Source organism: Lepidochelys olivacea, assembly GCF_965140295.1.
Source record: "Lepidochelys olivacea isolate rLepOli2 genome assembly, chromosome: 10".
Classification (NCBI taxonomy): domain Eukaryota; kingdom Metazoa; phylum Chordata; order Testudines; family Cheloniidae; genus Lepidochelys; species Lepidochelys olivacea.
The window spans coordinates 31,850,514-31,874,103 of NC_140420.1; the positions used below are offsets into that span (position 1 = coordinate 31,850,514).

At 45.2% G+C, this 23,590-nt stretch overlaps 1 protein-coding gene across 2 annotated transcripts in view; it reads left to right on the forward strand.

Annotated features, from left to right (window-relative positions):
• Nucleotides 1–23,590, forward strand: part of MPG (N-methylpurine DNA glycosylase) — a 46,332-nt gene that overhangs the window by 15,525 nt on the left and 7,217 nt on the right. For both annotated transcript variants that reach the window (XM_084642287.1, XM_084642288.1), the window contains one exon: nucleotides 1,646–1,850. In XM_084642287.1, coding sequence (XP_084498413.1) covers nucleotides 1,646–1,850 — 205 coding nt within the window. The remainder of the gene's footprint in view (nucleotides 1–1,645; nucleotides 1,851–23,590) is intronic.

Genomic DNA, 23,590 nt, shown 5'->3' on the forward strand with positions numbered 1-23,590 from the left:
TCATCAGTGGAAGAGGTGTCCTGAGTGGCTTTCTTTGTGCACATTTGGGGTAGCTGAGAAATCAAGGAAATAGCTATGTGAATCTTAAAACCACAATTTGATCTTCAGCATTTCTTCTGTTTAAAAGAAAGAGTTATCCATGTGTGTCTGATGCTTTTGGAGCATAAAAGCTGACTGTCATTAGTCACAGATCATGACTTCAGACTGGCCAAAAAATTAGTATGCTTCTGAAGTCTCTCTGTGCATATTCCATGATTGAAAATGGTAAACTCAATAATTTCTCTGATACTGTTGATAACTCGGGAGTTGTTAAAAACAGATTCTAAAATGCAACAGTTGTAGTGTTTGATGCAGATCTCTGGCAAATCCATTACTGGATCAGGCCAACAATTGCTTTAGCAATCCAGTGCAAGCATCTGGCAGGAATTAAGCTCTCTGCTTCATGAGGGTCATTCCAAAACCACTTATTTTTAAATATGGGAGTGCAGAATGTAGTATAATTAAACAGAGAGTTTGTGCCCAAAAGAGGCTACGTTGAAGTATTTCATAAACACATTAAATAAAACAAGATGTCTGGAAACAACATTAGGTCAAACCACAAAAAACAATGTGTATGGATTTTGCTTATGTTTTGTTTCTCTCTCTCTCTCGTTTTAAAATTCTTTTCACCATTCTCTATTTCTCCACCTACACTGAATTATTTACCTGAGTGCCAGCAGCAGGGAGCCTGTTTCAATAGTGAAGTTTTGTCAAGCTGTTGCCCAGAGTCTCTCCGCTGCATGTTATGTAGTGTGGAAATTACAAAAGTATTATTAATACCCTGTTTATGACTATGTGCCCAGCTGGGGACCAGAACTTGGTACTAGTCTTGGTAAGACTGTGTCCAATGATGAAGTTATTTCATCATATTTGTTGTCATATTTTCCTCTGAATTAAATAATACACATTTAATGATGTGCTAAAGTTGTGATTTAGAGTCAGTGTCAGTGAGTTAACAGGTGGCACTCTTTGCTTCAGCCAATACACATGTTGGATGGAACAAAAAACAAGTGTGCAGGCTGGAAAAAATGACCTTATTTTATGCCTCTGTAACAACATAAATTTGTACTGCATGATACAGTCACATTGAAAAAAATGGAACTTATGTTAGGAACTTATGATAGGTAAGTGTCTGGATCCTTGGACTGAGGTGTGGCACCGGATGGGAGCTGGAAAAGCTCACATTAGTTTGCAGTGCATTCTATGGGAGATGATGGAGAAGCACCCATTATGCTGTGTGATAATCCCTGATTCTTTACATTTCTGTACTTCTCATGCTTTTTCCAGTGACCAAGGCTGTGTCTACACTACAGGGACTATTCTGGCATAGTTATGTTGGTGTAGCTGTGCCAGCAGAGCCTTGTAGTGTAAGTGCAGCCTACATCAATGGAAGGGGTTTTTCATTTGTTGTAGGAACACTGGCTCCCCAAACAAAGTTAGCTTCTGTCGACATAGCTGTGCCTACACTCAGGGTTAGGTCGGCATAGCTGCATGGGTCAGGGGGTTGAGTTTTCTTCACACTCCTGACTAATATAGCTATGTTGACCTAACTAAAGGGTTCCTTACTGTGGGACTCACTAACACACACTTTTGACCTCTCTTTCAGATTTTAGTTCATAAACTTCCTGATGGCAGAGAACTCCGGGGAAGGATTGTGGAAACGGAGGCATATCTGGGTGGGGAAGATGCAGCTTCCCATTCAAAGGGAGGGAAGCAAACTGCAAGAAATGCAGCAATGTTCATGAAACCGGGAACCCTGTATGTGTACCAGATCTATGGGATTTATTTCTGCATGAATGTTTCCAGCCAGGGTAAGTGGGGACTCAAGAGTTATAATGATTACGGAATGAGGTGCTTCCATAGTGCAGATATTCATACTTGCCATGTCCTCAGTCATTTATGAGTTTCATACAGACTCTTAGTCTGCAAAGACAGTTGCTACCACCACCTTTGCCTCCCCTCGTGACTTAGGCCTGGCCTACACTGGGGGCGGGGGGGGAGGAGTGGGGTTTCTATTTAAGTTACGCAACTTCAGCTACGTGAATAACGTAGCTGAAGTCCACGTACTTAGATCTACTCACCGCGGTGTCTTCACTGCAGTGAGTCGACTGCAGCTGCTCCCCTGTCGACTTCGCCTGTGTCTCTCGCAACGGTGGAGTACAGGAGTCGAGGGGAGAGCGCTCGGGCGTCAATTTATCGCATCTAGACTAGACGAGGCTAGACGCAATAAATCGACCCCTGCTGGATTGATCACTGCCCAGCGATCTGGCAGGTAGTGTAGACATACCCTTGGTGCTTCTGCTCATGGACCCGTAGCTAAAAACAACCCCGGAAGACTTGGCCACTTTAAATTTAATGTTGCCATTGACAACTAGTGAGTATTACACACATATTGCAGGCAGGGCCTGTCTCTTACCACGTGTATGTAATGGATTTAGCAGAATGGGGACCCGATCTCAGATGAGGCCTCTAGGCAGTACTGGAATACATATAATATTTGAGTCTCTAAGGTATAATCTGTATTTGACAAACTTTTCTTAGGATGAATTTAGAAAATTCTCGGTGTTGTTATCCTGAGATGCTGCCTCATGTGTGCAACTTCTGTGCTAGTCACCACTGATGGTGGTTCATGATAAATTTGTTTACAGTCTTTCGAGGACACAATGTAGCTGGATCTATAGATTATGTATTAATTATATTGATTGATTAAGAACTCTCAGTTATCACTTTGAGGGTTGACAGGTTCGTGTCCCAATATCAGGCTCAGTATTATTAAAATTACTATATATTTGGGAACCCCGATGTGCACTGTTGCAACACTCACACTATAGGAACCCTTCTATATTTACAATAATTTATTAATACATTTAGCACAGTCACAAACACACTAACTCTGTAAGGTAGATAGAGATAATACAGAATGTACATCTCTACATTCAGCTCAGGATATACTCCATATACTCACATTATCTCTTGCAGAACAACCTGAAATGTTAGCCATCACCTTCCTCATCATCACCAGTGGCCATTATTCTGGCCCTTCCCAAGGGCTACATCTCTCTCTCCTCCCGCATACAGGCTGGGATACAGCTTTTATAATATGTTACACTAACGCCACTATGTCTAATGCGTTGGGGTTTCTCCCCTCTTCCTTATTTGTATTTCCTCACCTACCAAAGTTGGCGTGTCATTCTCCTATAGGTTAGCATATTCATGATCTCAACTTATTGTCATGTAGGTCAACTCGTTGCCATGACACTATTGTGGTCAGACATTTGTGGACGTTTTATCCCAAAGCTGGTGTTAGCTCATGTTCCTGTGGTTGGCTGATGTCATTATGGACAAAATTCCCCCTCACACTATTATTTCCAGTTCCCCAAAACTTAGGGGTGATCATTAGGTCACTGATCTGTGCCAAAGTTCCTAGGCCTCAAGTCTTATGCTAACTGCTGAAGCCAGTGTCTTACAGGATACATGCCTTATATTTTACTTCCTTATGTGTCTTATATTTACTGTTGAATATAGGCAGCATATAATGAAGGCAAGGCAGTGAATATAATAAAGGCAAGCTAGCTTTATGGGCTATAACAAGTCCTCATATCTGGTGGAATGATGGGAAAATTTGGTGTCTCCTGCCCAAATCATGAGGGGTTGCTGCTGTTGGAAAAGGACTGTGAAATATCAGAGTCTGTGCCTTGATTTACCTTAAAAGAAAATTCCCTTATTTTTGAAGAACTTCAAACTTGTTTCATTGTTGTTTTTAAAGATAGTTAAACTCTCGGTCTTCTGAACAATTTATGCACACAAAGAAAAATTAATAAGTCATCTGAGAGCTGCACGTTTGGGAAGAATCACTACAGATTGACTGAAGTAAACTTCTTGCACTGTGGTGATAGTATTAGGAAGCCCTCATCAGGGGAGCTGGGACTGCAGTTGGTGTGAAGGACTTCAAGTTATACTGAAACTTATCTGAAAATATCCTTCCAAGCCTGCCAATATGTTATTCATTGAAGTGCAGAATGACTTTCCTTCAGTCCTACTTTGTCTCACTTCCTGTGCAGTTCGGAATAAAGTTATGGGTTACTAAAGACATCCTAATATTGCAATAGGTTATTCTTAGAGGAACTATTTAATTTATTTTATTTTGGAATTTTCAGATGATATTTTTTAATGGTTTTGCATTTGTGCCAAGGAGGTTTTTTTTTTAAAAAATCACTTGGCATTTTCCTAAGTAGGAAGCAAATGTTCGTAGTACAAGTGACCATGAATCTTCAGATGTCAGTCTTTGGAGCTCAGCCAGCCAGCCAGCCAGTGTCAGCTTAAAACCATAGGGAAGAACTAGTATATCTCCCATGGCTGTTCCAGGAGGAATCTTGTGTTCCTGAATGGAGGAGTCTGGATTGTATTGGACTAGCACATGTGAATTTCATTAAGATGTCTCTGTCGAGTCTGTCCAGATAATAAAAGGCAGAGTGCTTCCTCAGCTGGGATGGGATTTATACAGCTTGAAATATTGGAAATAATAATCTTCTGTTAAAAAAAACAAAACAACCACCATCTTTTGTGCTTAAATTGAGTCCCTTGACTTGATAGAAATTGGCTCTGTCAGCAGCTTTTCCTCAGATACCTGTGTTCAGGCTTATTAGAAGGGTTGATGTCTGTGTGCGGTCTGTTCATATATTCACTGGGTTGTTTTTGTTTTAAGATAAAAATTTGTCCTCATCAGTAGCCCTACAGGGGATTTGCAAGAACAAATTTGCCCCTCGTGGGCTGCTCTTCCATTGTACGTCTGAGTCTTGTATTGGAGCTGAGAGCGTCAGGTGGGTTGGTGAAGCATTTATACAGATACATGTCAGAACATGTAAAGAACAGCTAGGCAGAGTCTGTTGATACAGATTGCCTTGCTCCTGTAGTAGCTTCCAAAGACCTGTCTACATTGAGGAAATCCGTCCCCTTGGAACTGCACTGATGTCATTGTGCTGCGGCAGACATCCAGCATTGGTGCAGAAGTAGCTGTGATTCTTTCTTGGGGTGCCCAGGGCTGTGAGTCACTGTTACCCCCCCTTGCCTCTGTGAGAGAGAGACAGAGAGAGAGACTTGTTTGTGCTAAACTCCGTGTCAGCTCCCTGACATCCCCAGTCTATTAGTCACCCAAACAAATTCCTCAGGGCTCTGCCAGCCCCTGCTTTGTCTTGAAAGTTAACACTGGATGTACCCCAGTCCCTGAGCTCCTCTGAGTGTCCCCCTGTAGTGTTCAGCCCCTGTCACCGGTCGCTCTCAGTAATTACCAGATTTCCTATTCCCAAAGGAACGGTATATATACACACACAGCTTCATTGGTACAGCTCAGGATCAGGGTCTGTAAGACACCATAGCACAGAGATGTATTTATAGTGAAACAATTGTAAGTTTATTGTCAAAGATAAAGATTTAAGAGATACTGAGAAAGGATAATGGAAACAGAAATGGTTACATGTAAAGCAAAAGGTATAACATGGTCCTTAGAGCCTACATTTACCTTTAACAGGCTGAAATCCTTGTCTAAAGCAGCGTCTCGTCTAAAGCAGTGTCTCACCTAAAGCTTCTGCCTAATGTCACCAATCTACATGGCTAGGATCCAGCATTCATGAATGCAAAAGGCGCTGTTCTTTTTGCTCCCTTGCTGATGGACAACCAAAATATCTGTCTTGTCCCCCAGTTATAGACCAGTAAAGGTTGGAAACACCCTCCATTTGTTCTTCAGTGTGCTGACCCTCAGGAGGACTTCTCAGCCTCATGCTGACTTGGAATGCAAATGTAGCTCCTGTGTGTTTGGCTTACAGTGCTTAATTTACATCAGAGACAGGGACAGGTGAATGGCTATAGTTTGTCCGGCAGAAAACCTGTTTGTCAAATTTGCTTTTTTAAATAGTTTAAAACATATTTTAGTAGGTACATATAACTGCTTACACACCATCTGTATGTACAGCTTTCATCAGGTATGGCCAGTGTGTCTCCAGCTTTCATTTGATACCTTACAATTCATAATTTATAGATAAATACCATGAAAGCAATGTGTTCGCAGTAGTGAGTTTGTCAGCCCTGATAGGAATTGCTGACAGAGTAGTGAATCCTTTGCCAGTTGGCACCACTAGGCTTTTGTATTGCAGCAGCTCAATCCAGTAATTTACCAAAGGAGCAGGACTTGCATAATACCCGCTTCTTCGAGTGCTGGTCCTTACATGTGTATTCCACAAGTGGATACACACGTGCACCCTGCGCCTGAGATTTCTAGCAAGTCGTGTCCATTGGTCCGTGCCTGTTTAGTTGTTCTTGTTGTGCTCTCAACCAAGGGTGTAAGTGTTGGTGGGACTTATACCTCTTCCGTTCCTTCTTACTGTTGCATGGCCCAAGTCGGAATCCTCTATGTCCACAGATTTCTCCAGGCTTCTTCTGCTTCAAACTTGTAAATATATAGTATAGTTAGGGTATGTCTACACTAAAAACACAACAGCAGCACAGCTGCAGCATAGACCCTTACTACAGTGACAGGAGGGGTTCTTCCATCTCTGTAGTAAATTAACCGCTCTGAGATGCCATAGCCAGGTTGATGGAAGATTTCTTCCGTCAACCTAGAGGAGTCTGTATCGGAGCTTAGGTCAGCTTAATTACATTACAGTGTGCGAAATTTTTCACAGCCCTGAGTGATGTAGTTAAGAGGACCAAATTTTGGGCTTGTCTACATTACCCTCTGGATTGACGGGCAGTGATTGATCCAGTGGGGGTTGATTTTATTGCATCTAGTCTAGATGCGATAAATCGACTGCTGAGCGCTCTCCCATCGACTCCGGTACTCCATGGAGTCGACGGGGGAGCATCAGCCGTCGACTTACCCCAGTGAAGACACCACGGTAAGTAGGTCTAGGTACATTGACTTCAGCTACATTATTCATGTTCAGCCTCCCCCTCCCCCCCCCCCCCCCGTGTAGACCAGGCCTCAGTAGCGTAGACCAACCCTTAGTTTCTCCCTGCCCTCATGGAGTCTCTCCCTATGGACAAAGATGCCCAGAGTCTAAGGTTTAAGAACTGCATCTCCTGTGCCCATTCCTTTTCTGTGAGCAATGAGCACCAACACTGCCTCTGTTGTCTGGGAGAAGTGCATATCTCAGCTAAGAGCAGTATTTGCTGTTCATTTCCCCCTGGAACCTGTGAGGCACAAGAGCTGTAGCTAAGAAAACATCCTATGGAGAAGGCTATGAGACCTCAGTCTGATCCAGACCAGGGAGATTCCCCCATACATCAGCCTCAACTGACGAGCAGCATGCCTCCGAGCACAAGCTTGGGAGCAGAAGCCAGAGCTGCTAAGCCTGAGAAGTCATCATCCAGGACTTCTCATGAGAGTAAGGGATGCTTCTGTAAGCATAAGGACAGATCTCCTTCCAGGTCTGCGCCCAAGTCGGGTGAGTCCTCACATGTGGGCAAGGATCGAAGGAGAAGAGATGTGGTGGAACCAATTTCAGCTCTGATCCTTAAGCCTAAGGATCGGCATATACTTACACCATCTAAGAGCTTCCCAATAGACTTTGATGGTACCGACCCATCACTGTAAAGACCTGCCATCCACAATGATTGTGGATGCACAAGATTGATCGGTCACGACTACTTGCACATCATGGACTCTGGGACAAACTGAAACTTGCACCTCACCAGAGGATATCTTAACCCTACCTTATCCTTAGTCTTCTCTTCTTTCGGGTCTGACCAGAGACATTGTGAATGGTTATGCTGGTAGGAGAGTGAACCGAGAACACTCATGGCTGATCTGTCTTACACTATTTTTCATTCGGAGGTTTCCCTTCACCTGCAATTCATCCCAAAAAATAATTTCCGAGTTACACATAAATCAATCTATCAATTTACCGGTATTCTTCCCAAAACTTCCTGTTTCTAGTGAGGACAGGAGACTTCACTCTCTGGCTGTCCGTGAGCTCTGGTGTTGTACCTGCAAAGGACAAAATGGATAGAAAATCTCCAGGATTAATTGGAGCTATAGCAGAGTGGTTATGAGGACAGGTATTATCTGCTCGGCAACTATCTAAGTAGATCTCCAGCTGCATCATTCTGTGTTACCAATTAGTGCGCATTCCTCCCCTGGCTGGGGTGAGAGCCCATTCCACTAGAGCACGAGCCACTTTGGCAGCACCTCTCTGAGAGGTACCTATTGTGAACACGGGTTCCGACTTTCTTCTGTCTGGATGGGTGCTCCACCCCCACTCCATTCCCTCCCCCCAAGGACCACCCTGCTCTGCCCTTGCTCCGCCTCTTCCTGCCCCCGTGCCACCCGCTTCCCCCAGCACCTCCCCACCACTGCTGAACAGTTGATGGCCGGGTGGCTGGTGGGTGCTGAGCACCCACTATTTTTTTCCATGGGGGCTCCAGGGCTTGGGCTCCGGGGCTGTAGACCAGCTACCTGAAGCTCCATCCCTACATTCAGGAAACATTTGTTTTAGTTCAAGCCTTCTCTGCAGATGCAGCTGTTGGGACTGCAGTATGACAAGAATCTATAACAACTGTATCCTCACCACCCGCTCCTGTTTAAATACTGCTTATCTATCACCCACATGTGGAATACACATAGGGACCAGCGCTCAAAGAAGAAATGGAGGTTGCTGACCTTTAATTGGAGGTTCTTTTGAGATGTGTGGTCCCTATCTGTATTCCACTACTCACCTTCCATCCCCTCAGCTTTGAATTCTTCTGATTTGCTGTAAGAGAGGAACTGGAGAGTCTGCACTGCCCTTATGCCCTCAGTTTAGCGCTCAAGGAGAACAGCTGCACAGGCGTGGACCAATGGACACTACTTGCTAGAAATCTCTGGATCTCAGCCACATGATGCATGTGGGTATTCACATGTGAAATACAGTCTAGAGACCACACGTCTCAATCAGTGTTCCCTCTAATTTTTTCCATCCCTGTGCGGAATAAATTTTGTTATATGCACTGAGGGATGTGTGCCACCAGTAAAAACAAAAAACCTAGATATATATATATTTTTTTTTTAAAGTTACCATAGGGATAATTACTCCAGCCAGGACAGGTTAGGGATTTTAGAACTCACTACTCAAAGAATTAAATTTAAGTGTAAGAGAAATAAAAATTATGAAATGCATTGACGAGTCAAAACACTAAAATAACTCACCTTGAAAGAATAGAATTACAGAGAATATATGGCAAAGAGTCCTGTGGCACCTTATAGACTGACAGATATATTGGCGCTGAAGCTTTTGTGGGTGAATATCCACTTCGTCAGATGCATGAGAATGTGCGTTGCAGGAAATACCAAGAAGTAACAACAACAATAATACAAGTATGTGTTGGGAGGTGAGTGTGAAAGAGACTGTGCGTGCATGTGTGTGACACACAGAGACATTGTGTGTGCTGACTGCTGGGGAAAGCCGTACGCTGTCTCTTTAAGACACTCACGAAAGCTCTCCTGCTCTGTCCTAAGCCCTGTTATCTCCCCTCCCCCACTCTGCAGAGGTGGGGTACATGGGGAAGGGGAGAGAGAGAGACTGTGTGAGCTGGCTGCTGGGGAAATCTCAGAAACACTGCACTGGGTCTTTAAGACAGGCACTCAGTCACTCACCGTTCAGACCTCAGTAGTTCTAAGTCCTCCTGAGCCCTGCTCTGTGGAGATGGGGTACAGGGGCCGGGGGAGGGGGACACCCTGCCATCAGCACCCCCTCCCTCCCTGATCCCCCACAGCCAGCAGGAGGGTCTTGGGAGCAGCTGCAGGACAGAGCAATGTTGGGGGTGGGGGGGGGGCACCTGAACACAGGCTGCCGGCTGTGCTAGCTCAGCTAATCAGCTGGGCTGATTAAATCTCTCCTGCGCAGCTGCCCACCCGTGCATCTTACAGGGAACACAGCTCTCAGTGAATCTCCAGTTACAGGTCTGTAACCTCCATTTTCTGTCAGCACGTGCATCCATGTCATTAGAGGCTTGCACCAGTGTTGCTACATCAGTGTGCTAAACTGGTGCAGCAGGAAGCCAGTGTCTCAAACATTCTGGCCTTTCAGCCAGCCAGCCATAAGATGGAGGAAGTCCCCTTTTATAGGGAGAATTGCCTGCTCAGACACAGGGGAGATGTATTGGGTTTCCTGGGTACGTGACAGGACTTGGTACTGCTTTTCCTGTGACCTTCACTGTGGCTATGATATAAAGAAAAAGCAGTGAGAAAATAATCCGTCACAGAGCAGTAGATGAAGTATGGTCTTTCTACACTGCCAACTCTACCACATGGGAGAATTGTGCTACAACTTGATAATGCTTCAGTCATTGGTGTCCTAGATCGGTCTTGCCTGGGAAGATGGGACCAAACTGTGTTTTGACATGATCCCCTCATGTGATACATCGGGCAGTGCAGGCGGGCTCTAAATCAGCCATGCTGAAAGCCAAATCCACATGACTTCACAATTTGCCACTCCAGGTGATGAGTCCCTCTAAAAGAGGGTTTCATGAGATGAACCCATTACAGAGCACATTTTCAGGGAGTTGAGTCCTTTTTTTCTGCAAAGGCAAGCAGGGATCATAGAAACTGATATCTGAACACACAGAACCAAGGTAACCAAACTGTGGGGTGCGCCCCTAGGGAGCCACAGAGGAACCTTTGGGGTGGGGGGCAGCAGGGCCTGGGCCAGCCCTCATGGGAGGCAGGGAGAGAGCCCCCCCAGCCCCTCCCTGCCCCCAGCTCTGCTTTGGTCCCGCCCACAGCTGTGTCCCCAGCTCCCGGTCCTGCACCTGACCCCATGCCCAGCCTCAGCATGGCTCTGCATCCGCTGCTGGCCCAGGCGCTGCTCTGCTCCCAGCCCCGCCCCCAGCCTTGGCCACTGACTGCAACTACGTTCCCTGTCCCTCTCCCAGCCCTAGCGCCACCTTCAGCTGCAGCCCCAACCTCGGCCCCCTTACCTCTGTCCACAACCCCTCCCCCACTTCCCCAGAGCTGCAGCCCCAACCTCGGCCCCCTTACCTCTGTCCACAACCCCTCCCCCACTTCCCCAGAGCTGCAGCCCCACGCCTGGCCCCAGGAGGGGTGGGGGGCACGGACAGGGGTGAGGGGAGCGTGGCCCCTCAAAATTTGGGGACCACTGGTATAGAATAACTAGGGGACTGTAGCAATAGAGCATGACTTTGGATGCTCCTAGTAATTCCCATAACAGCAATGGTTGCTGTTGCGGGAATTACACATTTTGTTATTCTTTGAATTACAGCAGCAGCCAAAGGCTTCAATCAAGAGCAGGACCCCATTGTGCTGGGCGCTGTACCAACACACAGATTCTCCCTGCTCCAAAGACAAAGAAGACAGATAAAGTGTGGAAGGGGAAACAGGTGCAGAGAGGGGAAGGAACTTGCCCAGGGTTGCGCAGCAAGTTAGTGGCTGAGTTTGGAATAGAACAGTGAGCAGTGTCCCCTGCTTTATGCAGTCTTTTTGGAGGAAAAGCTGATCAGTCCAACTCCCCATCTTGTCCTTGTGTGTAACCTCTGGAGGTGGTGTTTCTATGTGACTATCCTATCTATCACATCATCTGATATGACATCCTCATGCAGGAAGGATACATGTGCCCTGATTAAAGTCCCTTAGTTGGTCAGTCTTTAGCATCGTAACATTTTCCAGCAAGGGCTTAGGGTCGTTGGGCATGTTGGTTTAGCTAATTTTCACTCTGAAAGATTGCCTTGAGGTCTACACTTGCCCAGTAGAGCTCAAGGTTTTCCCATCCCTAAACAATTCAGAGTCCTAAGCTCTTAACATTGACACGGTAGACAACCTTTGAATTGACAGTTTCAGGAATGTGTATGCAGACAGCGAGTCACACTTCTGCCTCTGTGCTAACATACATAAAAAATATAGTATCTGGAGACAGATCAAGAGCTGAGATAACAAAACAAATGTAACTCAGATCACTCAGGACTTTCATGATCAACTTTAGAGGAAAGCAGCATTGGTAAGAGAGTCCTAAAAATGTCAGTAACCTTAAATCCACTCAGCTGTTTCAACATCATGTCTTTGTTACTGTTAAAGCTGAAGCACATTTGGGAGCCAAGCAGCTGCTAATATGCATGACTAGAAAAGCAGGCAGTATGTCAGTGGAAAACCAGAAGAAACAATACACACAGTTCTTTGGTGAGCTATGTTCAGCTTTTTCATTGTTACATTCGGCGTTTGCCTTATGTTCCCAGAGAGGGTTGACAACCCAATCTAGAAAACATAATCTGTGGAATAATTACAGTGTTTGTTTAAAGTATTAAATGAAACAATACCAACTCAGCAAATTACATAATGTGTGATTCATGGGATCTAAAGTAAAACACATTTTATCTTTAGCAAAACCAGCTGTGAAACATCACATCAGACATGGTCATTTAACTGGCTACTTCAGTACTATTCAGAGTGAAATCTCACCTCTGATGTACAACAGCCTCAGGGGGCTATTTCCCTTCCACCTGTCCACAGCTGCCTTATTTCTAAAACATCATTTCTCCTGTTATGTTTGTACCTAATCAAAATTATGCACTTTACTTAGAAAGGAAGCAGTAAAGCAGTGGTTCTTAACTGGGATGCATGCACCTCCTGGGGGTGTGAGATGCCCTTTCTGGGGGTGCAAGACATGCCAGATTTTTTTAGAAGATAAATAATTGAAAACACAAATTAAGCACAGGCATGTAAGTACAACTACTTTGTTTCATCAAACCTATGTATTTATTAACTTTATACATTTTTTAAATGATTACTGTAATATACAAACAAAAAATATATCTAGGTTTAAAGAACTGATCTATCTCAGTGATTTTTGATAAGGGGTGCGAGAACATATTTTGATTTTTGATAAGGGGTACGAGAACATATTTTGAGAACCAAAGGGGTGCAGGCTGCAATAAAGGTTAAGAATCACTGCATTAAAGGATTAGAAAACATGGTTTATAGTTTTCAGAGTAACAGCCGTGTTACTCTGTATTCACAAAAAGAAAAGGAGTACTTGTGGCACCTTAGAGACTAACCAATTTATTTGAGCATAAGCTTTCGTGAGCTACAGCTCACTTCATCGGATGCATACTGTGGAAAGTGTAGAAGATCTTTTTATACACACAAAGCATGAAAAAATACCTCCTCCCACCCCACTCTCCTGCTGGTAATAGCTTATCTAAAGTGATCACTCTCTTTACAATGTGTATGATAATCAAGGTGGGCCATTTCCAGCACAAATCCAGGGTTTAACAAGAACGTGGGGGGAGGGGGGGCATAGGAAAAAACAAGGGGAAATAGGTTACCTTGCATAATGACTTAGCCACTCCCAGTCTCTATTCAAGCCTAAGTTAATTGTATCCAATTTGCAAATGAATTCCAATTCAACAGTCTCTCGCTGGAGTCTGGTTTTGAAGTTTTTTTGTTGTAATATCGCAACTTTCATGTCTGTAATCGCGTGACCAGAGAGATTGAAGTGTTCTCCGACTGGTTTATGAATGTTATAATTCTTGACATCTGATTTGTGTCCATTTATTCTTTTACGTAGAGACTGTCCAGTTTGACCAATGTACATGGCAGAGGGGCATTGCTGGCACATGATGGCATATATCACATTGGTGGATGTGCAGGTGAACGAGCGTCTGATAGTGTGGCTGATGTTATTAGACCCTGTGATGGTGTCCCCTGAATAGATATGTGGGCACAGTTGGCAACAGGCTTTGTTGCAAGGATAGGTTCCTGGGTTAGTGGTTCTGTTGTGTGGTATGTGGTTGCTGGTGAGTATTTGCTTCAGGTTGGGGGGCTGTCTGTAGGCAAGGACTGGCCTGTCTCCCAAGATTTGTGAGTGTTGGGTCATCCTTCAGGATAGGTTGTAGATCCTTAATAATGCGTTGGAGGGGTTTTAGTTGGGGGCTGAAGGTGACGGCTAGTGGCGTTCTGTTATTTTCTTTGTTAGACCTGTCCTGTAGTAGGTGACTTCTGGGAACTCTTCTGGCTCTATCAATCTGTTTCTTCACTTCCGCAGGTGGGTATTGTAGTTGTAAGAATGCTTGATAGAGATCTTGTAGGTGTTTGTCTGAGGGGTTGGAGCAAATGCGGTTGTATCGTAGAGCTTGGCTGTAGACAATGGATCGTGTGGTGTGGTCAGGGTGAAAGCTGGAGGCATGTAGGTAGGAGTAGCGGTTAGTAGGTTTCTGGTATAGGGTGGTGTCTATGTGACCATCGTTTATTAGCACTGTAGTGTCCAGGAAGTGGATCTCTTGTGTGGACTGGACCAGGCTGAGGTTGATAGTGGGATGGAAATTGTTGAAATCATGGTGGAATTCCTCAAGGGCTTCTTTTCCATGGGTCCAGATGATGAAGATGTCATCAAATGGCCCAACTTGATTATCATACACATTGTAAGGAGAGTGATCACTTTAGATAAGGTATTACCAGCAGGAGAGTGGGGTGGGGGGAGGTATCTTTTTCATGCTTTGTGTGTATAAAAAGATCTTCTACACTTTCCACAGTACACATCCGATGAAGTGAGCTATAGCTCACGAAAGCTTATGCTCAAATAAAATGGTTTATAGTGATAGACTCAAGGAGCTCAATCTAGATGGTTAAGGGATGCCTTGATTAGTCTAAGTATCTACATGGGGAGCAAATATTTAATAATCTGCTCTTCAGTCTGGCAGAGGAGGGTATGACATGATCCAATGACTAGAGGTTGAAACTGGACAAATGCAAACTGGAATTAAGACATAACATTTTTAACAGTGAGCGTTAATAACCGTTGGAACAATTTACCAAGGATGGTGGTGAAGTCTCCCTCAATGACAATTTTTAAATCAAGGTTGGATTTTTTCTAAAATATCTGTTGTAGGAATTATTTTGGGGAAGTTCTGTGGCCTGCATTATACAGGGGGTCAGACTAGATCCGGGGTCTCAAACATGTGGCTTACGGAGTTATTATTTGCTGTGGCCCGCCAAGCTCCCTGCGCCCCCACCCACCCCTGAGTTATTTCCTGCGGCCGCCAAGCTCCCCTCACCCACCCTCTTCCCACCCCCCCCCCCAGCACACCGCATCCCTGCTCCTCTGCCTACCTCCAGGCGCTTCCCACTTAGCACTTTCCAGGCGGGAGGGGGAGGAGCAGGGAGCCAGGTGCTCAGGGGAGGACGCGGAGCTAGGGTGGGGATTTGGGGAAGGGGTTGGAATAGGGGCAGGGAGGGGCTGGAGTTGGGGTGGGGATTTTGGGGTGGGGAAGGGATGGGAAGAGGTGGGGCAGGGGTGGGGCCTCACGGAAGGCGTGGAGTGGGGGTGGGGCCAGGAGCAGCGGGGGGGGGTCTCAGTGATGCGGCCCTTGGGCCAATATACTAGTCCTCATGTGGCCCTCGTGGTGATCTGAGTTTGAGATCCCTGAACTAGATGATTTCAATGGTCCCTTCTGGCCTTGGAAGCTATGAAGCATTGCTTTCACCTTATTGCTGAGTGGTAGATGCATGTGTTTTTGGTGGTAATAACTAGATCACAAAATCCTTTTTCTTGTTCAAGGGTTCCTTTGCCAGTAATCTTTCAGAGCTAAATTGTAACTTTACTTCCTCCTTTGGGTAAGCTGCACCACCCCAGGAGCAGAACAGAGCAGAAAATGACTTGTGACTCAGTCCCATTCTCTCCCCTGCTCCTCCCATGCATTGAGTGGGAAGTAAATTACTCCCTTTGTATACCTGGGCGGTTACCTTGGCATTGAGTGAAGGGAGGGGTCACAGCTGAGATTACCAGGTGAGGAGCCCAGCAGTTGGAGTCATAGTCTGAGCAGGGCACTAAGGAGGTGAGCTTTCTTTCTGTTAGTCCCCTGTGTGGCTGGAAAAGGACTTGAATAATCTTATCCCTAGTAATTTGTTACTGGGACCATCACATAAGTATTTACAGAGTTGGGTTTGGGGGCCATGTGGATCAGATGGGGTGAGAAGTGAAGGGGGATTTCAGGAGATGAGTGCCATATATTATATGGCATTTTCTGTATTATTATATCATTCTCATTTCCAGACTTTCTCCCCTTGTCTTTTCCTTGAAAGGGCTGCCTGGGTGTGTTTGGGTGTCTAGGCTGTTAGACTGCACTGAAACCCACTTTCCACCTTGGTTCATTTTTGACCAAGTTTTTTGTTTATGAATTATCCCTTATGTGAACACGCCCTTGCATTAACCAAGATCTCTAGAGACTTTGGGCATCTTATTAAATTTAGCACCAAATAATAACCACAAACAGCTTCTCAGAAAGCATTTCCTTCTTACTGGAGACAAATGAAGGCATAAAAAGAAAATTTGAGAATGTTAGATTAGGGTATTTTTCCTTTACTCTAATCCCTTTCTTCACCAGAGACCATAATGAAAGGGGAATATGACATCACAAATTGACGTAGAGTCGTCGTTGTTGTTGTCTTCTTCCTCTTTTCCCAGCTAGCTGGAGTCGGGCGTTGGATCAGTCTTTGCTAGCTGCTGCTTACCAGCCCTTAACATACTTAATGCAGAAACCTGACGTAGGCCCTGGCCTTCAATCACAATATTCGTCTGTCTTGGTTCCACATGAGTCATCCACGTGACTTCAGTCTTTTCTTTACCCATTTTGAAACCATAGTTTGTTAGTTTCTTGGTCCAGGTATCAGTTCCTCACTATCAGCCAGTAGCACAGTATCATCCGTATATATCAACTCCTTACCATCTTCCATTTGGATTTGCTTACTTATAAAGTCCATCACAATTATGAATAGTAAAGGACTAAGTGCTGATTCCTCATGGAACCAAACTTTCACCTCAAAACTCTCTGTTACACTGAAAGGTGTCATGGAATCCTCACGTGAGCCCATTGCTGTCTAGACAGGGTCCTCCAGCACCCCATAGAATTGTAGCAAAGACATCTGCATTCTCCTAGGAACTTTGACTGCTTTCTCCAAATCAAAGAAAGCTCAACCATGCTTGACTCTTCCCTCCGGCTTCTTTTCAGTCCACCGTCTAGAGATGAGCATACCATCTGTCATCCACTTCCTTTTCTAAAACCAAACTGCTCCTTTCCTAAAATTGGCTCTGCTGTTCAGTGAATGCGGCTAATGTTCTCATGCAGTGGGACAGCAGATTGATTCCTTGGCATTCTGAACAGTCATGCATGTCACCCATTTGTTTGTATATCAGTACTAGCATGGACTTTCTCCATTTTCTTGGGATTTTCTTCTCTTTCCAAAATGCACGCAGGACTTGCATGGGCCGGTATATATCACAAACACTACAGATAGGGGAGAAGAACCAGTCTTTGCCAAATGCAATGGGAGCAATTGGGGGAAAAGAGGCAAGTTTTCTGCCTGGAGTTTCCAAGATGGAGACTGCTCAAGCCAGTTTTTGCACTTTATGGAGTTGGTATTAGATCTTATGAGTTACAGTAAAAAATTATTAAGCAGGCGGTCTCTCATCGCTGCATGTACTTGTTCCAAAACAACGTATTACACTGTGCACCTCTTGGGATGTTCTTCTGTGCCACTGGAGGATATCTTGGGTCAATTTCTGAATTAGGAGAGGGATGACCCTGCTGGGATATTCCTCTCTTTCTTGTTCCTCAGCTCTTTCTGTTGAGGATTCTCCCCTTCTGCTAACCTCATGGAGATTTCTAAAAACTTCAAACATATGTAACAAACTGCAGTGGACTAGAATCCTAAGCAAAGACTTAGGGCTTTCCTATGTACATTGTACAGAGAGAACGGCTGTCACAGCTTCTTCAGAGAAAACTCTGGAATCTCTCAATCATCTCAGTGGTTACTGCTAATGAGGATGCTGTGTATCCATCTGAAGTGAAACAACAATAAACCAAAGCTGTTTGGGCTGTGTCTGTCTGGGAATTTGCCAAAGTTGAAATCTCTGACTTTATCAAGGCTCTATGAGGTGAAGGATGAGGGAGCTGAAAAATAGAACAAACTTTTCAGTGCAGCATATTTTCATTTTAGGAAAAGACTCCCCCAAAATATTATCAGACTCCTTTTTCTCTTAATTCAGGGAGTGCCCAGGACAGAGGGCTTGATGAAATGAAACAAAGAGATGATTATTATAAAAACAATAACTTATTGTTCATTCAGGTCCTTCCTTCCGAAGACATTGATGTACTTTACGAAGATAGAAGAACTCCAGCTCCTAGCTCCCTGTCAGGTGGGGAATTCTCATCATTGCCAATTGATGATGAGGAAAACTGAGGTGTAGGGAGGTCAGTTTGAAACGAGTCAAAAGTACTTTCAGCCCCCCTAACCCGTAGCATCAAACTTTTATGATAAAACACTAATGGGTTCAGTAAAGTTCAGCTTTGTGTCAAGGGTCCCAAGGGTGCATTTGAATGAGAGCAGTGGGAGGACTTCTTGGAGCCATTCCACTGACAACAAAAATCTCATTAACTGATCATACAGTGATCTTGTTGAGTCTGACACAGAGTGACTCATAACAACTGGAATGACCTAATCCCTAACTGCAGAGAGTCATGGGAAGTTGAACTGACAGGAAAGTCTGGCAAGGAGCTGGGCAATACGGGAACAAATGCTCATTTTCTCTAAGCTAACTGGAACTACAATATGGAAATCACTTACAAAGAACTTTGCTAAGGTGCAGTTAAGGCTGTTGCTGCATAACAGTGCCTCCTGTTCTCTGTTCTCTTCCTATTCCCATACTCCTGTGTGAAGAAGCCAGGAAACACCCAGTTAAGTTGCTGCTTCGCACACAATCTGAACTCATCCCCCTTAAGGATGTCACTACCTTGCTGTCTCAGCCTCTCAGGCATGGTCTGCCCTTGAATGCTGCACTTATAGAACTATTTCTGGTTGGGGTGATTGATTGATTTAACCAAATAGTTACACTTGTAACCACCGTAGAGTGGACAGTGAGCTGTGTAAAGGTGACTTTTATCCTAGTAAAGTTCTTCCCCTTCCCGTGTGGGAATAGCTGTACTGCAATAAAGCACCTTTGTACTGATGATATGTGCTCACAGTATGAGGGCCATACTGCTTTAACTAGGCCGAAAGCAGTACAACTCTCTCGTATAGACAGGCCCTCACTCTGTTGCTTAAACTTCAGGCAGCTATTCCCAGGAACCCCCCAAATGCATTGTTAGCCTATCTCCTTGTGCCTGTGCTGCTGGAAAGGAGGAGAAGGCAGTCCAGGGTGACCTCTGCCAATAGGCAGCGGTTACTTCCGGTATCGTTGCTGCTATACAGGCCACGATGGAGGTCCCGTTGGACTGGATGAATAGCAGTCCCTATACAGAATTTTTGGCACAGTGAGAATGGGGTGCAGCTTTGTTGGGCAGCGGGCAAGATGCTGTGGTGATCCTGTGTCACCTGTTCCCTCAAAGCCCCCTCCAGGTAGGGCATATGTTGGGTTGGGGATGGGCTGGGCACAGGAGGCCCCATGGGATTGCTGCAGCAAATGTAATTTAAAAGAGCCCCTAAGTTGCTTTAAATTACACTGGGGGCCATTTTGGCTGTCGGGTAGGTCAGGGTCAGGGGCCAAGAGAGGTGACTTAGAGCTTAGATACGTTTGCCCCATGGCTGCTTTCCTTAGCTGCCCCAAGGATGAACTCAGCATGGACAGGACTCTGGTCCTGTAGAACTGGCACTGGGTGCTGACTATTACAATGTAATGTGAACAAGAGTCCTCCACTGTTTTCATTATATTCTGTAAGGCCAAGTCTTGTGCTACAAAGCCAGCAAAATGACCTTGATACATTGGAGAATTAGTATATTTAGAATTAATTAGATGAAGTCCAAGACAAGTGCAAGGTACTACGTTTAGGAAGGAAAAATCTAATGCACAACTAGAAAATAGGGAATAAGTGGTTAGGTGGTAGTACTGCTGAAGAGGATCTTGGGGGACAAATTGAATATGAATCAGCAGTGTGATGCAGTTGCAAAAAAGGCTAATATCAGTGTGAGATAATATTAGCAGGAATGCCATGTGTAAGACAGAGGAGGTAACTGGGGAGGCCTCAGCTGGCGCACTGTGTCCATTTCTGGTACCACACTTTAAGAAAGATGTGGACAAACTGGAGAGTCCAGAGGAAAGCAACAGAAACGATAAAAGTTTAGAAAACCTGACCTATGAGGAAAGGTTAAAAAATGTGGTCATGTTTAGTCTTGAGAAAAGACCGAGGGGGGACCTGATAACAGTCTTCAAATATGTTAAGTGCTGTCCACCGAAGGATGGACAAGAAGTAATTGTCTTAATCTGCAGCAAGGGAGATTTAGGTTAGATAAGAGGAAAACCTTTCTAATTCTAAGGACAGTTAAGCACAATAGGTTTCCAAGGGAGGTTGTGGAATTCCGGTCCTTGGAGGTTTTTAAGAACAGATTGGACAAACACCTGTCAGGGATGGTCTAGGTTTATTGGGTCCTGCCTCAGCACAGATGGCTGGACTAGACGACCTCTTGAGGACCCTTCCCTACATTTCTGTGATTCTGTGAAAAGTATGTATACTGGTAAAAGTCAGTTATGCCGGTATAAGGGTGTTTACCATAGGGGCTTCTGCTGGTGCAGTTCTGTTGGTCAGGGATCACACCCCCAACCAACAGAGCTGTGCCTGCAGAAACCCCTTGTGTGGACATAGTTGTACCAGCAAAATGGCGCTTTTACTGGTATAGCTTGTTTTGCTCAGGGGATTGGGACGAGGGTGTAGTGAATCGTACCTGCAGAAGTACAGCTTTAATCCACAATAGGAGTGCTTTGCTGGTCTAGTGTACCATTATGCCTATAGTATTTTACCATGGTATAGTTGAACCAGCAACATTTTCCTACTGTAGACTTGGCCACAGTAACTCCTGAAATGGACAAAGACAGGAGAGCATTTGGCACGATGACTTTCTGGACTATCCAGGCAGTGTCCCAAGCTTCCAGTGGGATCTGTTTGTTTTTTTTTCTGGTCTAACAGCAATTATATATATTCATATGGAGAGTTATGGAGCTTAAATGACTCAGTGGAAGAGTCCCAGTCCCTCCCACTCAAAAGGCAGTTGTAGGTTTGTTGTTTGTTACATTCATCCCCATAACTCTCATGAGTTAGTACAGTTCCTCCAGCTCGCTGGTATTTTGATGACCTCAGTGTTTGCTGTCAGCTCAGAGGTAGAATGTTGGCGATGGCTGCTCAGGCCAGTGGGAGGCTGGAGACAAGAAGCTTTGTAAGCATGTGAGTGGCAGCCTTGGATTCTTTGATGCTTTGCCATTTTGTCCCTTGGAACAAGAAGTCATGGTAGAGGATGCTAGAACTGCTGAAGGCTTTGTTCAGATGAGCTCAAATTTTGGTGCTTTTGTTTATCTTGATTATATCTTTAGATTCATAAAAACATAACTAATCAATGGGGATTTGCAGATGCTCTTTATCACTCCGATGAGAGAATGAAACCCTCTGTGGACTTTACCAATCTAAATCTGCTTCATATGGGGCTTTACCAGTTTATGGCCTGCACGTTGCTGGGCTAGGTTCCCAGCCCACCCCAGGAACTAGTTACTCTGTGTTCTGATGGAGGTGCACAGCTGCTGCTGGAGAAATTATAGGCGGGGAGTGGGAGGAAGTTTATTGAAAAGTCTGGCAGATACCTGTTAACGTTCTTGAGTATACAATATATCCTGGCAACAGCAAAATAACCCTAATACAAACAGCCTTCCCTGTGCCCAGAGGAGTTACACTGGGCTCTCGTCTTATCCCAGATGCTACATCCAGCTTTTCCTTGGCTTTCCTGCATCTAGTTTTTCCTGAACTTGCCTGTGTAGCTGCCTTGCTGCCAGATCTGGATGAATATGCTGATAAAATCCAGGGCCCCAGTATTTCCCGCCCCCCCCCAGAGGCTCTGTGTCACTATGCATGCATTTTCCTGTAGCTTTCGTATTGCAGACAATCACATAAAAGGAGACACTTTAGGAGCGGTGAGTCAGAGCGTCATCGAGGAAGGAGTATTTTATTCTTGCTAACAGCCAAAAGCTATTTCCATGAATGAGAGCTGGAGCTATTCCCTGGGAAAGAACAGGTAGCTGCTTCGTGGGGGTGCTGACCACTACAGCTTCCTGGTCTCCTACTATTCAGAAAGTGAACTGGCATCTTCACTGCTTTGGGATTCCAGGCTTTATCTCTGACTCTACTCCTTGTGTTGAGAGTTGGGCTTTTTGCTTAGGCACGTGATGTAAATAGCTAGCACCTCCATACTGGAGCGAGCTGCTCTGGCCTGCACCACAGATGAATAGGCAGTGTAGATGGCCTGCTCTCATTCTATATACATCCATGGTGTGTCCACACCTTGAATACTGCGTGCAGTTCTGGTTGCCCCAGCTCAAAACAGACATATCAGAATTGAACAAGATACAGAGAAGGGCAACAAAAGTGATTGGGGTAAGGAACAGCTTCTATATGAGAGATTAAGAAGCCTGGGACTGTTCATCTTGGAAAAGGGATGACTAAGGGGGCATATGATAGAGGTCTATAAAATCATGAATGGTGTGGAGAAAGTGCATAGGGAAGTATTATTTACCCCTTCGTGTAATACAAGTACTAGGGATCACCCAATGAAATTAATAGGCAGCAGGTTTAAAACAAACATATTTCTTCACACAACGCACAGGCAACCTGTGGAACTCATTGCCAGGGGTGTTGTGAAGGCTAAAACTATAACTGGGTTTAAAAAAGAATTAGATAAGTTCATGGAGGAAAGGTCCATCAGTAGCTACTGGCCAAGATGGTCAGGGATGCAACCCCATGCTCTAGGTGTCGTTATACCTCTGACTGCCAGAAGCTGGGACTGGATGACTGGATGCATCACTCCATAATTGCCCCCTTCTGTTCATTCCGTCTGAAACACCTGGCACCAGCCATTGTCAGAAGACAGGATATGGGCCTAGATGGACCATTGGTCTGATCCAGTATGAACGTTCTTATGTTCTTTTTCTACAAATGGATGCCAAGGAAATACCAAAGCCAGCTGATGGAGCCAGGGCTTCAGGGTGTGTGGACTGAGGTGGCCGTGGGGTTAGGGAGGGGAGATTCCAGCTCTCTGGCAGGCACAGCATCAGCCTGGACTGTGCCTCGAAGGGTTTATCTGTTCTTGTGGGGGGAAATACACGTGCTTGGGGGTGAGAGCATCCTGCATGTCTAGAAAAGCAGCTGCTAGGTGCAGTGAGGACTGGGGACATGGGTTCCCATTTGCCAAGATCCTGGGGATCCACAAGAAAAGTGGGAGGAGGCAGAAGTCAGCCACACGGCCCCCATCTTCTGCCTTGTGGACTCTTCTGCAGGAGCTCTCCTGCCATTGTCTGAGTCTTCAGTAGCTGTTGATTCACAGTGGGGGAAAGACCTGCTCCCAGCATGAACTTCCAGCAAGGTACCCATAAGGTCGGCCAAGGACTGTGCTGCAGTGCCTAGTTCTCATCATCCCCCCCTCTCATCTGCCACTGCAGCCTGTGGGTGCTGTTCCCAATGGGGTACAGCCATAGAGGAGCTTCCAGGGGATCTCTCGGAGGCAGCACACCCTGCTCTGCTCTAAAGGAGTGGTTCAGACCCC